Genomic DNA, 18,853 nt, shown 5'->3' with positions numbered 1-18,853 from the left:
TGTGTTTTTCATGTGGGCTGTCCCTAGGCCACAGTTCCTCTGGACAGGAAGTAGGCTCAGTCTGTTCCCTTTACACCAGAGACCAACGCCTGCACACAGCTGTGCTGGAGCCACTGTGACCTTTAGCACCACCTGGACCTGAGAATGGATTGAACGTAAACTCATCAGTCAGAAGGAAGTTGAGCGTAAATGTGTAGTGCTTTAATAACATACTACTTGTTGTCACTATGCAAATAAGTACAAAACAAATCACAGATGCTCTTACACTTGTCTCACTGATCTGAGTGGTTGTGTCTCAGTTACCGATTTCTACATAACAAACTCCTGTGAACACTTAAGTTTTTGCTCTGGATGATGACTGCTTCTTAGGAATCTAATGACTGGGTGGCTCCTTTCCACCAGCAGGATGCAAGGAAGCAAGATGACTGTGGTCCAGACTTACTCAGCATGGCTATGTCTGTCTGTCTGTGTGTCTGTCTCCTCTCTCTCTCTCTCTCTCTCTCTCTCTCTCTCTCTCTCTCTTTCTCTCTCTCTCTCTGTCCCTCTCTCTGTCTCTCTCTTTCTTTCTCTCTGTCCCTGTCTGTCTCTCTGTCTCTCTCTGTCTTTCTGTCTCTGTCTCTGTCTGTCTCTGTCTCTGTGTCTCTCTGTCTCTCTGTCTCTCTGTCTCTCTCTTCTCTCTCTCTCTCTCTCTCTCTCTCTCTCTCTCTCTCTCTCTCTCTCTCACACACACACACACACACACACACACACACACACGGTATTTTTACTACAGACTTCTTTGGCTTGGCAATCTCTGGGCCACTTTCTGTGAGCTGCAGGGCTCTGGTGCCTGACCTGAAGGTGGTAAGGCATCATTTCCACAGTGTTCTGTTGGCTAGAGGTCACAGGTCACAGGCCTGTTGTAAAATCAGGAGGAAGTCAGGCTCCACACCTCAGGAAGAGGATGTGACTTTGCACGTGAGCAGGAGATGAGTTAATGTAATGAAAACGTTCATCCTAATACGAGTTGCAGAGTAGGGGTCTGAGCTGAGGGGCATACCATTTGTGAGGTCACTTAGACTTCTATGTTTATGGTGAAGTCTGTCTTGTAGAGACCATTTGGTGCAAATACTTTATAAGGCCAATTCTTTAGCTCTTCCAGCATTGAGAGTTTTGACTCTTTTGCTTGTGCCAGACACAAATATTTGGTGAGTTAGGGCAGCTTGTAAAAAAAATCCTCGTTGTCAGGATATCTCCAACCAGCAACCAGCAATCGAGCAAACAGCAGTAACAGCAAACAGCAACAGCAGCAGCAGGAAGAGCAACAGCCACCATGCCTCTCGGGGCTCTGGCATTATAAACTCTCTGAAAAGTCTCCATAATTCCAAATGTAAACTGTCTTCAGGTGGCAAAATCACATGCCTGCTAGCGCATGAGACAAATCAGAGTCAGCTGCTGTGGACACTCTGAAGCAGCCCATATCCCACACCTGGGATAGAACATATTCACATAACATTTCTGTTTTTCGAAAGAAACCAAAAATTCTCACTGCAAGCATGCATCTTGAGTACACTGGAACTTTGTCTCTGACAAGTATGTTTAACAGCATCGGCACATCACTTGTTTATGTGTTCAGAAATCACTGATTGCAGTGAGTTAAATCTATTCAAGGTGTTGCATGTTGCCGTGAAAACAAAACCCATGAAACAACAAGAAATATTTCTCTAATCAACTAAATTATAACAGAGGGAAAAAGAAAAATGTTGTGGTAGTGGTGGGGGACAAATAGGGCAGAGCTAAGGCTGGTGGGGGCAAAACAGAAAAAGGACTGTGCACGTATTGTCCTTGGCTGGTGCCATAGTTTGAGCAGGACCCCTGGGCCCAGATCCACCCATCATAATGTTCTCCTTGTAGGTTTCTAGGACCCTCGGGATCCTTCTTTTTCTCCATTCTCCCATGCTTCTCTCACCTAGAGTCCTAATAGGATGTCCTCCCCTCTGACCCACTTTCCTGGTAAGTGAAGACTCTCACGGGACATGCCCCTTGGGCTAGTGTCTTGATATAAGTGAGTATATACCATTTGACTCTTTCTGCTTCTGGGTTAACTCACTCATTATGACCATTTCTAGTTCAATCCATTTGTCCACACATGTTGGGAATTCCTTGTTTTTAATAGCTGTGTAGTATTCCGTAGTGTATATGTACCACAGTTTCTTTATCCATTCTTCTACTGTGGGACACTTAGGCTGTTTCCATGTTCTGGCTATAATGAAAAAGGCCGCTATGAACATGGTTGAGCATATGTCCCTGTTGTGTGGTGGAGCATATTTCTGGGTATATTCCAAGGAGTGGAATAGCTGGGTCTTGAGGAATCCCTATTCCTATTTTTCTGAGAAAGCATGCAGTAAACTTTGAACCCCTACTCAGATCCAGCCAATGGACAGGACATTCTCCACAGTTGAGTGGAAAGTGTGGACTGACTTTCACACGAACTCTGGTGCCCCATATTTAACCACGTCCCCTTGATGTGGAGGCCTGGTGGCACTCAGAGGAAGGATAGCAGGCTACCAAGTAGAGACTTGATACCCTATGAGCATATACAGGGGGAGGAGGTCCCCCTCAGTCACAGTCATAGGGGAGGGGAGTAGGGGGAAAGTGGGAGGCAGGGAGGGAGAAATGAGAAGATACAAGGGATGGGATAACAATTGAGATGTAATATGAATAAATTAATAAAATATTTTTAAAAATTAAAAAAAAGAAAAAAGAAAAAGGACTGTGGGATAAGAAGCAAAGTGAGAGAAAGGCCAAGATAAATCAGAGGCTTGTTTTGTATTGAGTGTTCCAAGAAGAAAGACAGTTGTTTCAAATTCTAATCTGAAAACTGAGGAAACCAGAGAGAAGCCTGTTGCAGTATTGAGTGATATGAAGTGTCTGAGCAGTGGGAAGGAGAAGCAAGAGTTGGAGTTGGAGAAGGAGTAGGAAAACAAGAAGAGATGGAAAACTCTTCTGTAGCTACTCATCTGACAGCAGAGGCTGAGGAACAGGAAGGTCTAAAGGAAGCAATGGCTCATGGGAGAGAATTCAGTGACTGGTCTTATGGCAGCACATTTGAGGCTATAGGATTTCCAGTACTGTAGACGAACTGCTAATATGAAAAGAAAGAGATTTTCTGGAATAATGGTAGATGGGAAGGATAGATTATTGTAGATTTAGAGTTTATATCATTACATTTTTTAGTTTATGTTCAAAATACATATTCATATATTTCCATTTTATTTATTTTATACTATGATATTACTACATGCATTTCAAAACATACATAAGACAGCCATCACAGCATAGACAATGTACAAATAGCAGACACAACATTTGCTACTTGTGGATGCTTTGCACAAATGTCTATCTCCCTGTGAAGTCCTTACATTTAGACACCATCACTGTTGGGCATTATCAAAAGTCCCTGGAAGGAAAGAGCTTCTTTCAGGCTTGACAAACAATTTTCTTACTGTCTTAATTTCTGTCTAGGAAATGTCTTGACTGGAAACAAATCTACACAAAGAATAATGGCTCTTCCATGACTTAGGCATAAGATGTAATTCATAGTAAAGTTCTTCATTTACTCTTACAAGTTACTTTTATTACATGTAATAATATCATAGGCAAACCAAGCAACCACCCCTAAAAATCCAACCAACAGACAAACAAACAAGAAAAAAAATCACCAATCAGCCAAGCAACCAACCTACCAAACAACAACAAAGTCAAGCTCAGACAGGAGAACATTCATGTTTTAATTTTATTATGGTTGGTCATGTTTTAAATCATACATTCTCCTCATGGCTTTCTCTAAATCCATGACTGAAGGACTGAGATGCACCTCTAATCGCTGCACACAATTAGATGTGTGTGTGTGTGTGTGTGTGTGTGTGTGTGTGTATGTGTGTGTGCACATGCACGCATGTATGTGCTGTGCTACTACGTGTGGTGCGCATGTTTGTGTGTTGACATGTTTGGGCACACATGTAAATGTGTGTGCATGCATGTATAGGCAAGAAGTTGACATCTAGTGTCTTCTTCACTCACTGCTTACCTTTTACATTGAGTCAGGCTTTCCTGTTTGAAGCCAGAACTCACCTGCCCTAAGAGTTTAGCCAAACTTGCTCCAGTGACCGCTGCTATCTCTACCTTCTGAGGCCTAGGATGACAGGCAGAGGTCACACTCACCTGACACTTACATGGGCGACGGGGACCCAAACTCCAGTTCTCGCACTTGCCCAGCACATGCTTCACGCAGTGAGTCATCTCCTCAGGCCCCATTACAATATTTTATCATATGATAGAAGAGTCAATAATAAGCTGAATGTGGTCAGACACATATATTCCCAGGGATGAGGAGGCTGAGGGAAGCGGGTCCAAGTGATTTTGAGGCTAGCTTGGTCTACATAGTGAGTCACTGTCAAAAACAGACACAACAGCAACAATAACAAAGAGAACAAGCCAAAAACCAACCCAGAAACAAACAAACAACATTCCCTACAAAATAAAAAGAAAGTGAAAGTTGTTCTATTTTTTTTCTTCTTGTTTCTATATAATTAATGGCACTTGGCTACTAAGCACTTTCTCTGGATTACCCAGTAAAAGAGTTTAAGGGGCAGCTTCCGGAATTTTTCTAAAATACAATGTTCTCTGTCTGGAAGATGTTTCGCTAGTTCTGAGGCTTACAGGCATGACACAGAGACCCTTCTATGAATGACTAACATAACCAAACTGTGATGGAGGGCCAAGCCTGGCGACGGTCTAGAAGGCGGCTGCCGAAATACTTCCCAGGCACGACCGAGGTGCTCTTCTTGTGTGTCTCCTTTCTGAGAGGCTTTCTCTCTCAGTGGGCTCAGCTAGATGAGCCTTTCCAGTGCTGGGGCCGGCATCCTGCTCCGCATTTCCACTCGAGGGCCAGCCTTCTCCTGCCCGCTGGGGCTGTAGGTTCCTTGAGTTGCCCTCTTGTTGGAGGCGATGAGAGAAGCAACCACAGCAAGCAGGAAGACAAGTAACAGGGCCAAGGTCCCTGAGCCAACGGCGGTGAAAATGCCCACGAGCTTGTCGTCAGCCAGCTGCAAGGATTGAAGGAATGATGGTGTGAATTCTAGAGCAAAGGGTAGTGCTGGGACAGTGGAGCCACCCTGGAACGAATACCAAGGAGACGGAGCTGGTGCCTCTCAGCAGTGTTACTAGGCCAAGGGGACTTCTCTTACTCGTGACTCGTGTGCAAACGGTGCCCTATTTAGCCTCTAAAGTCTGCTGTGAGGAAATGGGTGTGAAATAGCTATTTATTCAGCGCTGTTGTCTCTATAACTAAGATCCTTCATTTAAAGGGAAAACGAGACACCCACATACGTGCAGAATCATCCTAAATTGATAGGACGGCAGTGCTCTTGATTTGTTTCTTTCCCTGTTCAAGCTCACGATTTTGAACCAAAAATATGATCGCTTTAAAGCCTTTTGGGAGAAAGAAAGAATACATGAGCCGGGGCTTGAGGACTACATCCCTAGGGAAGACTGATGTGGAGACTTTCAAAGGTGGTTTCCTCAGTCATCATTTGATTTGGAAGTCACAGTAACAACCGATGTTTGTAAAAGCGACTGTGCTTTATGCTGAGCGCAGACACTATGCATCAGGAGGCATCAGGAAGAGGCCTCTGTGGAATTAGTGGAGCCCTGGGTTCTCAGGTGTCCATGCTACTGTGTCCACTCAGCTGGGTCCTTTTAGGAGCAGTAAACAGGTGTTGTTCTGGGTGAGTGAGATAGGAGTGCTCATACCCACCCAGACAGGAGACAAATCATTTTTTTTTCTGTCAACGCAGAGACTGATTAGAGTGGAGAAGTGGAGCCCCTAAACCCCAGCTGGAGGGCAACAGGGAGCAAGCGCTGAGACCTCCCTAGTGTGAACAGAGAACCGGCCTGCTTCCCTTACTTTGTGGCCTGTGAGGAATCAGGACCTTGCCTGTAGGTCTCTCACCACCCTCAGAAGTGAGGTACCTGTCAAGAGCTGAACGCTGCCTCCACCTCTATCACTCTAGGCTGAAAACTGACAACACTAAAGCTTGGCACTGCTCACAGGGTTCTGGAATCTGAGCTCAACCTGTAGAGGAAAAGGCCAGCAATTTGATTCGTGGTTCTACCTCTTGTTTATATAAATATCAGCAACTCTTTTCATAGTTGGGGAGTCACTTACTCACCTCATGAGGTGGGTATTGCTGTCTACTTCAAAGGATGGAATTAAGTGAAACTATACAAAGCATGGCTATGTGTTCTCAATAGGCATCAATAGGCATCAACACACCGTTGACCATGATCTCCAGGTCTACTGATCCGTAAAAACAAACTGGAGCACCTTGCCACTTGACCACGGAGACCATCTAGAAGCCCGAGCTGCAGTTCTAGGCCTCCTGTAAATTTTTTTTTTGATGAAATAATTCCCCGACTCAATCAAATAGTAGCATTTAGCACAGGGCTGAAGTAAATGGCATTTTTAAATTACTTCAAACGCATTCTACTTTTGAGTTTCTGTGACTGAAGAGCTGTTTTTTGCTCTGTTAGCCTTCAACAATTCTTTACACGTATAGAACCCACATGGGAGTTATGATGGCTCAGGTTGCAGTGACTCCTCATGGTGGAGCTGACAAAAGGTGGGACCAATATGGCGGAGATGGGCCATGTTCCAAACATTGTACTTGTCAACACTTCCTTGAAATGGTATATCCAAGCTAATAATAAAAAGACTGTATAGGATTATTTTTCTAAAAGATTTACATCAATCTATATTCAATTCTCATGTTGATATTTTTAAAATGTATGTGTCCATGACTAAACTGTGACTATCTTTAACTCTACCTTCAGAACAGAGTAAATAAATGTATCATTTTTCAATCTGAAATTTTTTGGCTTAGCTGTGGCCAAAGCGTTTGTGAGAACATGAAACAACAAATATATTAGAAGTGGCCTTGAAAAACTACGAAGGCATAAAGGATTTATATGAAAACTTAATCTTACACTTTCAAAGCCCTGGAAGTAAAAACCTGCAAGCTGCTATTTAACGTGAAGGGAGTCACCAATGGATGCTGCTACTATGTAGGTCATCCTCCCCAAAAGTAGTACTTATAAAAATGATGCTCTGAGTCCCACCTTCCTGTTGCCTCTTCTGTACGCTCATCTCTAACCTGACCCTTGCCAAAGTGACCCATGTACTGCCACTGAGTAGTGAGGATCTCTGAAAAGCAAATAAATGTTTGTGGTTAAAAATAGTAGCACTATTTGGGTCCCAAAAGTGCTATAGTAGAATGGATTCCTTCAAATTCTTCTTGCAATTCAGTTATATGTCAGCTAGGTAGGACCGTGCAGAACCAGGTGAACAGGGCTGGGGGTGTTGTTAAAACATGAGCTGTGTCACGTAATGGCAGCCCCTATTACAGCCTCTACCTGTGAGTTTTGTTTTGGGTGACATATTGTGTGTGTAAATATTGCATACAAAACCAGAAGACATTATTATGAGAATTGATGGGTAATGGAAAATTACTTTTAACCTGTGTTTCAAAACAGTTCTTAGGATATTTATTTGTATCTGCATACCAAAAGCAACATAAAGGCATCACTTAAATTCTCTTGCAAATTTAAAATAAGAGATAAGAATCCATCTTTAAGACTTGAGAGAGCAGTTCTTGGGAATCCCTATTGTAACAATTAGATCCTCACTTTATGGATGGTAAAACACTCCCACGCAGACCTGAAGCCTTGAACTGTATCTTATCCGTGAGTTGCTAGAAACAGGCGTTTCCATAGTAATGCTGACTGTGTGCCAGAACTTTGTCTTAAAAATTACTGTCGTGACAGCTGCCAATTTTTAACCATAAATATACTGTTCACTTTACAGTTCTGGGGTGGGGTTGGGGGATAAGGTGCTGAAGGGAGAATGCTTGGGAACCATCCTCAAGCAGCAGGGAGGGGTTTTAGCCAGATGTTTCTTCTACAGAGTGAAAGACTTAGGACAGAGATAAAGCAGTGGCTCCAGAGAGCTTGTGCATCTCTCCCTAGGAGGAGCCCATGGTAGACAACAGAGGAGGGATGGCGCTTAAAACCGCACACGCATCTTCATCAGGTATGTCTGCCACCCCCTAAAACAGAGCTCTCCCTGGTGACACCTAAATGGTGACCTTCCCTTCTATACCCCCCCGGAACTGTGTAAGGCTTCAAAACCCTCATTAGAATATCAAGTCTTCGTCATTAACTTTCACCAAGTGGTTACAATTCTTTACTGCTCGGCTGTTTGGAATTAGAATTACCCAGAGAAAAACCACACAAGGCTCAGGTGGGAAGCTAGGAACCTTCCCATGGGCGTCCATGCCAGGCTCTGCAGAGGGGTCCATACTGGGCGTTGTACAGAAACACTGGAAGTGAATGAGAGGATAAAAGAAAACCAACCCAGTATAAAATGAAAGCAGCCTTACGCACTCATTAGCTGGACTATGGCCTGTTTTGTCTTGTGGACTTTCAGGAAAAGAGCTCATGCTTGCTGATTTGCGATGTGCAGGCATGATGACCAGAAAGGGACACGACTCTTTCGCAAATGCACATGAGCTGTAAGCACAGGGCTGTCCAGAGTTGCGGGCTGATCACTATGGTTGAAGTTCTTGTGCTGTTTCCTGCCTCTTCCTGACTTTAGACACAGACTTTAGGCAAACGGGCAAAGCTGCTAAAAGCCCGAAGAGCATGGCTCTCATGGTTTGCTCTCTGGAAACAGGTGGTATGAGCAATATCATTGTTTGTTTTGGAACACAAGACCACATGAGTAAAAATTATCTCTCCTTCTCTCATGCAAAAACCTAGTCCCAGCCCTCCAAACTCACTTAGTTCGCAATATGTTTTACAAATTTATTGGCCAAAGATAGTAGCTCACCATTTCTTTTGACCTTGGGTCTGGAGCTTGCCAGATGTTTCCCACATAGAAACAGCTTTAATTCTCCCTGTAAGTCAGCGAGGGAGGTGCAACTATTGTGTGTTACCTTCTCAGGCAGGCCTTCCCTGGGGTCACCCTCTTTCCCTGCAGTTGCCTTAAGTCTCTCACGTGCACAGTGCTGTGGTATGTGTCCACTGTCCACATTTCCCCCTGCAATGGCAACTCTGCTGAGGTAGAGAGGCTGGGTTTCACTTTCATCTCCTTATCTTCCAAGTTCCCTTCTGTCCCCTTAGCGCCTGGGAACAATGTCTGTCCATCCCACAGACACACTCTGATGGTGGCCATGTGACAGAGGGGAACAAAGCCCCTGTCCAGCAGTACATCTTGAGCCACTGGCTTTTGAAACATAGAACTTCTGCCTCTTGCGATTTAAACCTAACCAAAACCTGAGCTTGTGCTTGATGGAGGAAGAGACAGTTTGCTTTGGCTCCCAGGGAAGAAGTGATTAATTAATCCCTGGGGTGCTGGTGGCAGTGGAGTGGCACCAAAGAAAGGAGATGACAGAGATGACTAAGCTGCTAAGAGGACATGAAGACAGTTTTCAGACACGAGCTTTCAATTTAGTTTTCTTTTTCTTGCCCATCACATCCCAGGTGACATGAAGTAGGAACCGCAAACCCTCCCCCCCCCTTGAAGATTAAAAACTTAAGTTGCAACCAGCAACAACTTCTGAGATATGAATTTTTCTCTCCATCTCCATGAAAGGGTCTATCAAACCATCACTTAGGTCCACGTTGGTCTCGGAAAAGCTTCCTCTCCATTTTGTTCTGTGCTTCCTTCTAGAAATCATTGTTTGCTGACTGAAGATATAGAGTGCTTGGCTGATGCATCTCTATGACTGCTGACAGTTAGCTGTCCCCACCTTGAAGCCTTCTCCTCAGTACTTGGTGGTGTCAGATCCAGTCAGAGCCAACTCCTCTGTCCCTTGGCTTATAGCTATAAACCTGCCTTAGTAAATGCTGGCTTTGACCTAGGGAAGCAATCTGTTCCCAAGACACTTTCTCTTCCACTGGAGTTGATATCCACAGAGCGCCAAGAAAGAAAACACCAAAACAAAAGACAAAACCAGACCTTTCCAGACTCAGATGCCTGTGGGGATTAACTCAAGCCATGTCTTATCACAGCAAATCTAAAGTGCTAATTTTAAGACCTAGTTTCTCCATTAAAGAGGGTTTTTTTTTGTTTTTTTGTTTTTGTTTTTTCGAGACAGGGGAGACCTGTCTGTATCCTTGACTGTCCTAGACTTACTTTGTAGACCAGGCTGGCCTTGAACTCACATCAATCCTCCTGCCTCTGCCTCCCGATTGCTGGGATTAAAGGCATGTGCCACCACCACCCGGCTCAAGAGTCTTTTTTTTAATTTGAGGGGCGGGGAGAAGAGGTAGTTTCTGTCCCCAGCTACAGCCTAGCCGGCACACTCCTTCACAGCAGAGTAACATCTGCTCCCGCCGTTGCCACTTTACCAAAGAATGGTCTCTTTCCTCATTTGGGACACTCCTCATTTGTTTTATTGCTCTTTGTGAGTTAGGCAAATTGTACACACACACACACACACACACTCCACCACGGCTAAGAGGAAAGAGTATCTATTTGCTCTGGAACTTTCCAATACTACAGAATGCCGAGCTTTGCATAAAGTGGTTGCTCAACCACTATTGACTTGCACACTTCTAATGCTCATTGCTCCACTTCAAGAATGCATCCTTAAGTCATTCTCATGGGTGAGAAGGTCTCTACAGAGCTCAGAATGTTGAGCGGTGGGCTCGTTCACGCTTGAAGCAATGCAGCCACTCTTCTACATTTTTACCGAATGTTTCATAAGCTGCAGAAATCATATAAGACACTGGAAGCCTAGAGTGAACTTGTAATAACCATTGTCCAAAAAACTCATCCTCACTATTCAGTAGTAGTCGGGGGTGGGTTGGGGGGGCGGGGCAGATCCACAAGCAGTCAGTGTTCTGCATGGCAAATGCTAGGGTGGAGGTAAGTATGAAGGAAGGTGAAGAGGAAGGCAGAGATCATGGCATTGCTTTGTTTTCTTAAAACGCAGTTGCTGAAAGAATGGGATAAAACTCTTGAAGCAGAAAGAAACATCATGATGCTGTTCCTTTAAGAAGAACAAGAAACACAGCTATAGTGAAACTGTGCTGGCGTTAGGCAAGCCCCTCTGCAGAGCCACAAACGCAGAAGTGGAATGGAGTGGCACCTTATTTGCTAGAAAGGCATTTACTATCCTAGGCATAGAACACCTCACAGACATTGCAGGCAGCTGTTTCCTCTTCTTCATCGAAGTGGAGGGGAACTTTATGTGCATCTTCTGGTTCTTTCCTAACCTATATGATCTATATTAGTTATTTGAAACTTTGGCTTCATTACTCCTTTTAGGTTTTCCTGTGTCTGTGTATGCCAAGAGCTCTTCTCTAAAAGTGATTTTCTTTATAAACTACCTCTATCATAGTGTATAAATGTTGGAAAGTGATCAGTAATTATGCCAGTTTATTTTACACATAAGCTCAGGAGCGAGGATGCATTTGGTGGCAAGTGAAGTTAAAAGGCAGAGAGACTCTTTGAAATTAAGTAGTACTGAAGCTCATGACAACTGACAGGTAAGTGCAATTAATTGTGGCCTGGATCATGGAGAAGTAGACTAAAAAAGGTCATTATTAGGCAACCGTAGACATCAGAATATGAAGAGTATACGCAAACTTAAATTTCCTGGGTGAGGCACCAGTGTTGTAATTGAAGAAGAAAATCCTCTTTCACAGAAGACACTTGCTGAGATTTTAGGTGGACAAGTGTGAAGGCTGCAACCTGCATTGACTTGGAAAAATGGATGCATGCAGAGAAAGCTAAACGAAGGCAGCAAAGTCTCATAAACTTCTCAGTGAAGCCTAGTCCACTAAGGAATGTCTCCCCGTTTCCTTCTGATACTCTTTAGGCTCCATTTCTGCACACAACCCGCCTTGTTCTTTTCTCATACACGTTTCTTTCACTCTTCCAACTCTCTTTAGCAGGCTGAAAGCCGCTGCTGTTAATTCATCTTTCACATTATGCAGAGAAAAGAAAAAGAGCCAAATCTCTGGCATCCTCGTGGCTTATCACATATTCCTTCCGCAGGGGTAATCTAGTCTGTGTCATTGTATTTATTGCACCCAAATCAAAACCAGTTGCCAAAGTAATGAAGGTCTATTGGTTTGTGTTGACTTAATCCATGTCAGAGGAGCCGCAGGAGCATATAAGGATAATTTGACCGGTAAAAGGAAAGCCATAAAAATGATCAAAAAGCCGATAGATACGCTGAGAACACCAAGCTTATTTTACTGAGGATTTATGGCCAACTTATCAGAAGATTATTTGGTCCAAGTCTACATTCAAATAAGTCCCTCAGTAATTCAGCAAAGATTCCAACCTCTGGTGGGGGGAGCCTCCTATAATGAGATAGCCTGCTAACCCCTAACTTGCAGCACATGTAGTTTAATTTTCAACAGTTGTGAGACTGCAGTAAATCCCACTTTTGAATCACTAGCCCCACTTATACTCAGACCTGCATTAAATTACCAAAGCATGAACGGCATTGGTGCAACACAGCCAGCTGCATTGTCCCTTTGACATATCTTTCTAAGTGTTTATTAATCAAATTCAACTTAAATATGGGACACACCCCAGATGGTAGCAAGTGCCAATTCCTGTTGTATCCCCTCCAAGAATAAGTGGATGTCAAACAGTCAGATTTTGCCGCTCCATGTCAGCTTTGCCCCAGGCTCAGCTCTAGAGGTTGTATTTTATTGACCAGAATCAAATTGGCTTCCCCTTGTATAGGTGATAAAGTATGGCGTCAAGTCACCCATGTAAAATGTGTAACTTTAACTTTGACAGCCTGTCATTGAAGTCCTTGTTTATATAATCTATTGTGCCATTTAGTGTATTCTTATTTTAAAGAGCAGACATAGAACTAAAACCCGTTCTGCTAGGGTTTCATTGATGGATGTCTATACATTGCGCCTTCTCTTAAATAATCTCGGGAGTGGCTATTTCTATTGTCCCTGTCGACTTCCATCAAATTATCAGACATTCAGCTTGAAGCTCTGCCTTGCGGAAGATGAAGGATGTGCATGGTGCTCTAATGGGGAAGCTTGTCACAGCACAGCCATTGCTTTGCCAAGTTTGAGACTTGGTACATCTAAGCAGAGGACACTGTGTTGCTGAGAGGTGGCGCAGGCCTGCATTCCCAGCCAGAAAAGATAGCAACCTTCTCATTGTGAGGAGTTCTTAAAATAGTACTTAGTTTTAGAACTAAACAGTCCTTCCCAAAATTGGATGTTCAAATTGGTAAATATCTACACTGAGCAAGATTGGGGTGGGGCAGGGGGAAACAAGCTTGACTCTGACTTTACTAACAGCTTAACAATTTACTTCAATGTCCAAATGCACAATTGGGGAAAATAATTTGTTCATATTACCACTAAGGAGCCTAAAGGATGTCTTCTTGGAGGGGACCAAATTCAAAATCTAACAGCATTTCCTATGAGCTTAAACATATTGTCAAATCACAGTTGATCTTTCTTCATCTGTGAACTTAAAACAGAATATAATAGCCTACTAAACATTAGATCTGATAACGTAGCTGAAATTATTGCTTGACATTTCTGGGTGTCAATGTCTATGTCATATGTACAGTGATTAGAGCAATCAAAACATCTCCATCATCTTTTGAAACAATATATCTGAGACTTGGTCAATAAAAAGTGGGAAGCAGAAGACCCCTGTTCCTTTGAGACAAAGTCTCAAGGGCAAATCACATAAAACACCTCTTTACCACTGGTTAATTTCAAGAACTGGTTTATTAAAATGAAGACTAGAGCCATCAGCTGAGACCTAGTGCAGGGAATTAAACAATGCACCTGACCACTTCATCTTATTTTGCTTGTACAGTTTGCTAGTAATAGTCTCGAAATATAGAATTTTCTTTCTGGACAACTTTATTGCTAAAGACCTTCTCTCCTCTCTGTGGCATGCCAACATTTGACACTCCCTCCCTTTCCCTCAAGATTTTGAAGTAATTGGTAAATAATAATAATAATATTATTATTATCTTTTATATGTTAAATAATCTGAAATCGGGGGGAGGGGGCTTTTGTTTTCTTACTTCTCCTCAAAGCATTTAGAATTAATTCATGTTCCGAACAATTTCCATACCTTAGACCACACCCCTCCACCCCTTCAGAACATGTTCCGGTAGGGTCTGTAACTTTTCTATTCAGTTGCCATTTAGACTGTTCTTCTCAGGGATATGGCTGGGCTAGGAACCCCAGGAAGAAATCCTTGATTAGTCACCGGGCTTGAAAAGCCCTCCCCAATCCTGTTTACCAGGATTCACGCCAATTCTCTAACCGTGCTGGGAGCTCACGTTCTTTTCAGGGTCACTCTGCCTGCACAGCACAGATTAAACACACAGCCTTGGTATTTTCAGTGTTGTGAGGAGACACATTTACATTCCGTTGACAGCACTGGGTGTAAAAGGAAGCCATCTGCTGTGGTTTAACAACAGTGGGAAAGCAGCCACTTCCACGGGAGAAAGCGAGTCACAGCAGGGCTCGGCCCAAGTCCCCTTCTTTGTGTGCTCGGCCTGCACGGAAAGCGGTAATGATGTAAAAAGAAGTTTTCATTCTGCAGTCGATTTTACTGGCTGGTCCTCTGACCCTCAGTTTCGTTGTCTGCTTTTACTAGTATTTGTCTGCCACTATTCTAAAAGTCATTTTCCTAGTTTAATTCCTAGAATAAATATGTTATTTCTACTAGAAAAATGACAGCGACATCTTTGGTGACTTGCGCATTGGGTCCCAGTGACTCATCTTTTCAATATACAGCTCATTTTTGACATTGGAAGTCCCTGCAGAATGCTTCAGAAGTAGAAGCTCGTGCTAAGGCAGAGGGGAAATGAGGCACACACTAAGGCTTTAATACATTCTGGCATTTTGCAAGCCATTGCATCTAAACCTTCACAATCTAATAACATAGAGACTGCTTAAAAGGTGATTTAAGCAGTCTATCCAGAGTCACACAGACGGCAATCTGAAAACCTGGTATTCAAATGACAGAGTATGTTCAGTCACACACAGCTGCATCCTCTGTAGGAAACTAAATGGATATAACCCCAAATCTACCCTGTAATTTCATCTGTTAGCAGTGCTTGGCATATTTACACAGTGACGTGGTTGTTTTATATTTCAAGTTTCTTCTTATGTGGAAAACTTTTCAGAGCTGGTCATGGTTCCTGGATTGTCAGTGTTTACTTAACTCTTTTCGGGTTTTATGTGTGAGAACAAGCTTCAGTGGAACAGGCTGGTGGGTGGGAAGGTTTTGTTTATAAGTTCCAGGAAGGTGCCTAGTGCACAGTTAGTGGTTGAGAAGGAAGGTGTCTATAGTGCATGAGTGCCTGCGTATGTACGTGCGTGTGTGCGTGCGTGCGTGCGTGCGTGCGTGCGTGCGTGCGTGCGTGCGTGCGTGCGTGTGTGTGTATGTATTTGCGGGGCTGAAACATTCAGCAGAAAAACAAAGAAAGTAACCCATAACTCACAACGTTCAGTCCTATGCTTTTAACACCCAGTATGTCTATCAAGAAACAAAACAACTACACAATGCAGAAAACCTCCCAGGGTTGCTGCTTGTACACAACGCCATGTGCTACCCTCCAGTCTTAGCACAGCATAGCAGGCGGTGGTTAAGAAGGTAGCTGTTCACAATGTCAGGAAACAAAGTATCAAGCCATCAGCTCCCTTCTTAGGTGCAGCACTTAGATTGCAGCCATGTATTGCTTCCAACTGTAAATATTAACAGGAAAGCAAAGAAAGCGATCTTTGTTGGCCATGGCTGCCTAAGCTCAGCATATTACATGCCACTCTGGCACTATTTGCTGAGCTGCAGATAATTGTACCTCTTGTTAACAAGTTTCTGTGTATTTTCACTCCATCAGCAGGTTCTTGAATCAATGCCGATAGTAGATTTGACTAACATCAGCATAATTTGACTTTGATGGAAAGTTTGAAATTTATGCATAATTAAAAGTTATACATCCATTTCCTAATTTCCCAAGAAAGGCAATTAATCCTCTTGGATGTCATAGCACTTATATCTGGTTCCTCAAAACACATGGTCCCTTTGCCTCTGACTGACTACAGTGCTTTTCCATGGTTTTAGGACAAAGAGGTGCATTTAGGGCAGACTAAGAATGCCTTTGACACTTGACCCATTGTGGAAAAGATTTAAGGTTTCCAAAATCATGGGAGAAGGCCAGTGCTATTATATTCCCTTTGAGACACTTCTAAGTTTCAAAAGTATTATATAGGAGCTCTCATTTTCTTATAACTGGAATGTTAAAAAGGAGACTGCAATAATATTTATGGAAAAACATGAACACATTTCATTATATGTAAAGTATATGTTATATTATTTATAAAGTATGTAAAGTGTACGAGTGTCGTAAAGTATATAAAGTCTAGAAGAGTTATTATTTATCAAGTATGTTAAAATGGTGAACTCATTTGATAAGGATACTGGCACAGTGCTCCCTATAATATACTTAAACAACCTCACTGTAATATCATGTTGTTGCCATGGAAAAATAAAAAAAGGTTATCTTATATTGCCATTTACAGAATCAAGGAAGACAGTATCATAGGTGTAAAATATGTCAGGGTCTAACCATTAACTTCAGAAGAAAACACTTCAATTTTTCTGTAGCAAAAATTTGAATTCTATCCTCTCATAGGCTTTTACGATTCATATCACAGAACACTCTTGATATATTTTCAAGATTCATATGTAGCTGCATGAAACAATTCTTAAGTTTTTATTTTCTTTATAACACCCAGGCTGACCCCGAGTTTTCGACCCTCCACATTCAACCTCTTAAATGCCGAGGTTGTAGGCGTGTTCATGCCTGACTACCCTATTTTTTTTTATCCTTCTGCTCATGTCACTTTGCAGGCATGCCACTCACACGGCTTTGCAGTCATTCAAATTGCTTTGAAACAAAATGACAAATGAGATTGGCTTTGTAAACCCAAGTGGAACTTCCCAGCGTAAACAAAGACCAGTCCCTGACATGCTGGGGAAGCTCTCTGCCCTTCTCATGTAGAGGTGGAGGCTTGTCTGACCTTTGTAGAGGACCTGACCTGGTGCTACCTCTGAACCAAGACTGACTGTGATGTAAACCTGCAATCGTGGGATGAGCAAATCTTGAATCAGGAATGGTTTAGATTATGGTGGCGTTTTTCTACTCTGGATTGTCAACAGTACTGTGTACACTGACTCCCAGGCACGGGCCAATGTCTCACTCACAGAATTTACACACGTGAGTGGCACCTATGTGACACTCTTTCCACCCAGCTCAGAATGCTTCTGCTTCAAGGTGAATAGTTTTTCCATGAGAAGGAGGCTGCCTGTCCTCCCTAGCCATGGTGGAATCCTGCAAACGCCCCACTTCTGTTCTCAGGCAGGGGACTCATTAAGCCATTACATAGATTCCTTGAGCTCATCTCCCAAGGTCGGGGCAATATTCAGTGTCATTACTTAGAATTCTGAAAATAAAATTTTAAATTAAGGGGCCTAATATTAGTTTCTATAATTTGAGAGTATTTGTATTTGTAATTAAGTGACAAAGCAATTAAAGCAGCCAAACAAACACAACCTTAAACCTTCAGAAACTGCAAATTAGGATAATTTACATACTGCCAATGGTGATTAGCTTTTGCATGCACAGGACTTAATGGTAAAATTAAATAGATAACAGATCCCACTGGGGCATAGAACAGACTCTGCAAGCTCTTTCCCATTTTTGTTGCTCACTTGCCTCTGGAGCTGTTTTCTCAGAAATTTCCACAGAGTTCTCTTCACATTGTTGGCCTCATGAAGTACACATGTTTTTGCATAAGTAAAGATATTTAAAAACTCACTTTGCACTTAAGAAATGTCAGCTTTTCTAGAACTTTCTACTAGGGCACTTTACTTGAAACAACCTCTAAAGGTTTCATTGTATAAACTAGAAGCCCAGAATTACATATTGGAGAAAATATAAACAAATTTAGGAGCAGGTGTGCTATATGAGCTTGAGAAAATTTCTCAAGTGTTTTTGAGCCTTGGTTTTGCATTGTATCACTAAAAGGACATAGCAACCAATGGCTAGTCTTAAAAGAGGGACTAGATAGTGGATGCTTCTTGTCAGGGAAAAAGCATCACGCACATCTCTTTACAGGGAGAAACACCGAAAAGAACCCTAGTCCCTGGTTCTGAAGCCAGCGGGGTCTTTTGTGCCTGGGCTAACTCTCCTAGAGCAGCCAGGCTTCTGCTTCGTAATCTATGGGTCTCTAGGTTCTGAAAACAGATCCGCTGAAACCACCCTTTGCTCATTACCCAACCTGGCCATTTTCTCAAGGAGCAAACATGGTTTCTCTGTTGCGGTCTTGAGGGTGATGAGTAAAAAGTGCATTGTCTATTACCCCTGAGACTCTTTTTGGTGGTTTGATACAGGAAATTTGCTCATTTTCTTTTTCTGAGGAGAGGCTTAATATGATTATATCTAAAACTTCTCACGCCCAAAGTGGTTTTGGTACTTTGAGGAAAAAATAGACACATCGTGTCCTAAAACTTTAATGAATAATAACTTCACAAAATAGTCGAGTGAAACTTTTTTTTAAAAAGAGGTTTAAAGCAAGACTCAGTAACAAAACTATGCCATGAAAAAAATTTTTCTTTAGCAAAATTAAAACTTGACCTGGAAAGGGCCTGTTGTGGTATGTGTTGATTTCCCATTAAAGCTTATGTATGGGAACCTACACACACTAAGGTTATGCTAAGGGTGGGGTCTTT

General features: G+C 42.6%; 1 protein-coding gene across 3 annotated transcripts in view; it reads right to left on the bottom strand.

The window, feature by feature from the left end:
* Window positions 1–3,253: 3,253 nt before the first annotated feature.
* Window positions 3,254–18,853, bottom strand: part of CRB1 (crumbs cell polarity complex component 1) — a 166,372-nt gene continuing 150,772 nt past the window's right edge. For all 3 annotated transcript variants that reach the window (XM_084788399.1, XM_084788401.1, XM_084788400.1), the window contains one exon: window positions 3,254–5,087. In XM_084788399.1, the coding sequence (XP_084644525.1) occupies window positions 4,872–5,087 (216 nt within the window). In that variant the 3' untranslated portion in view covers window positions 3,254–4,871. The remainder of the gene's footprint in view (window positions 5,088–18,853) is intronic.

The sequence above is a fragment of the Acomys minous genome, assembly GCF_964271855.1.
Source record: "Acomys minous genome assembly, chromosome: 1".
NCBI lineage: Eukaryota > Metazoa > Chordata > Mammalia > Rodentia > Muridae > Acomys > Acomys minous.
The sequence above is the reverse complement of the archived record's forward strand: the minus strand, read 5'-3'. Positions and strand labels throughout refer to the sequence as shown.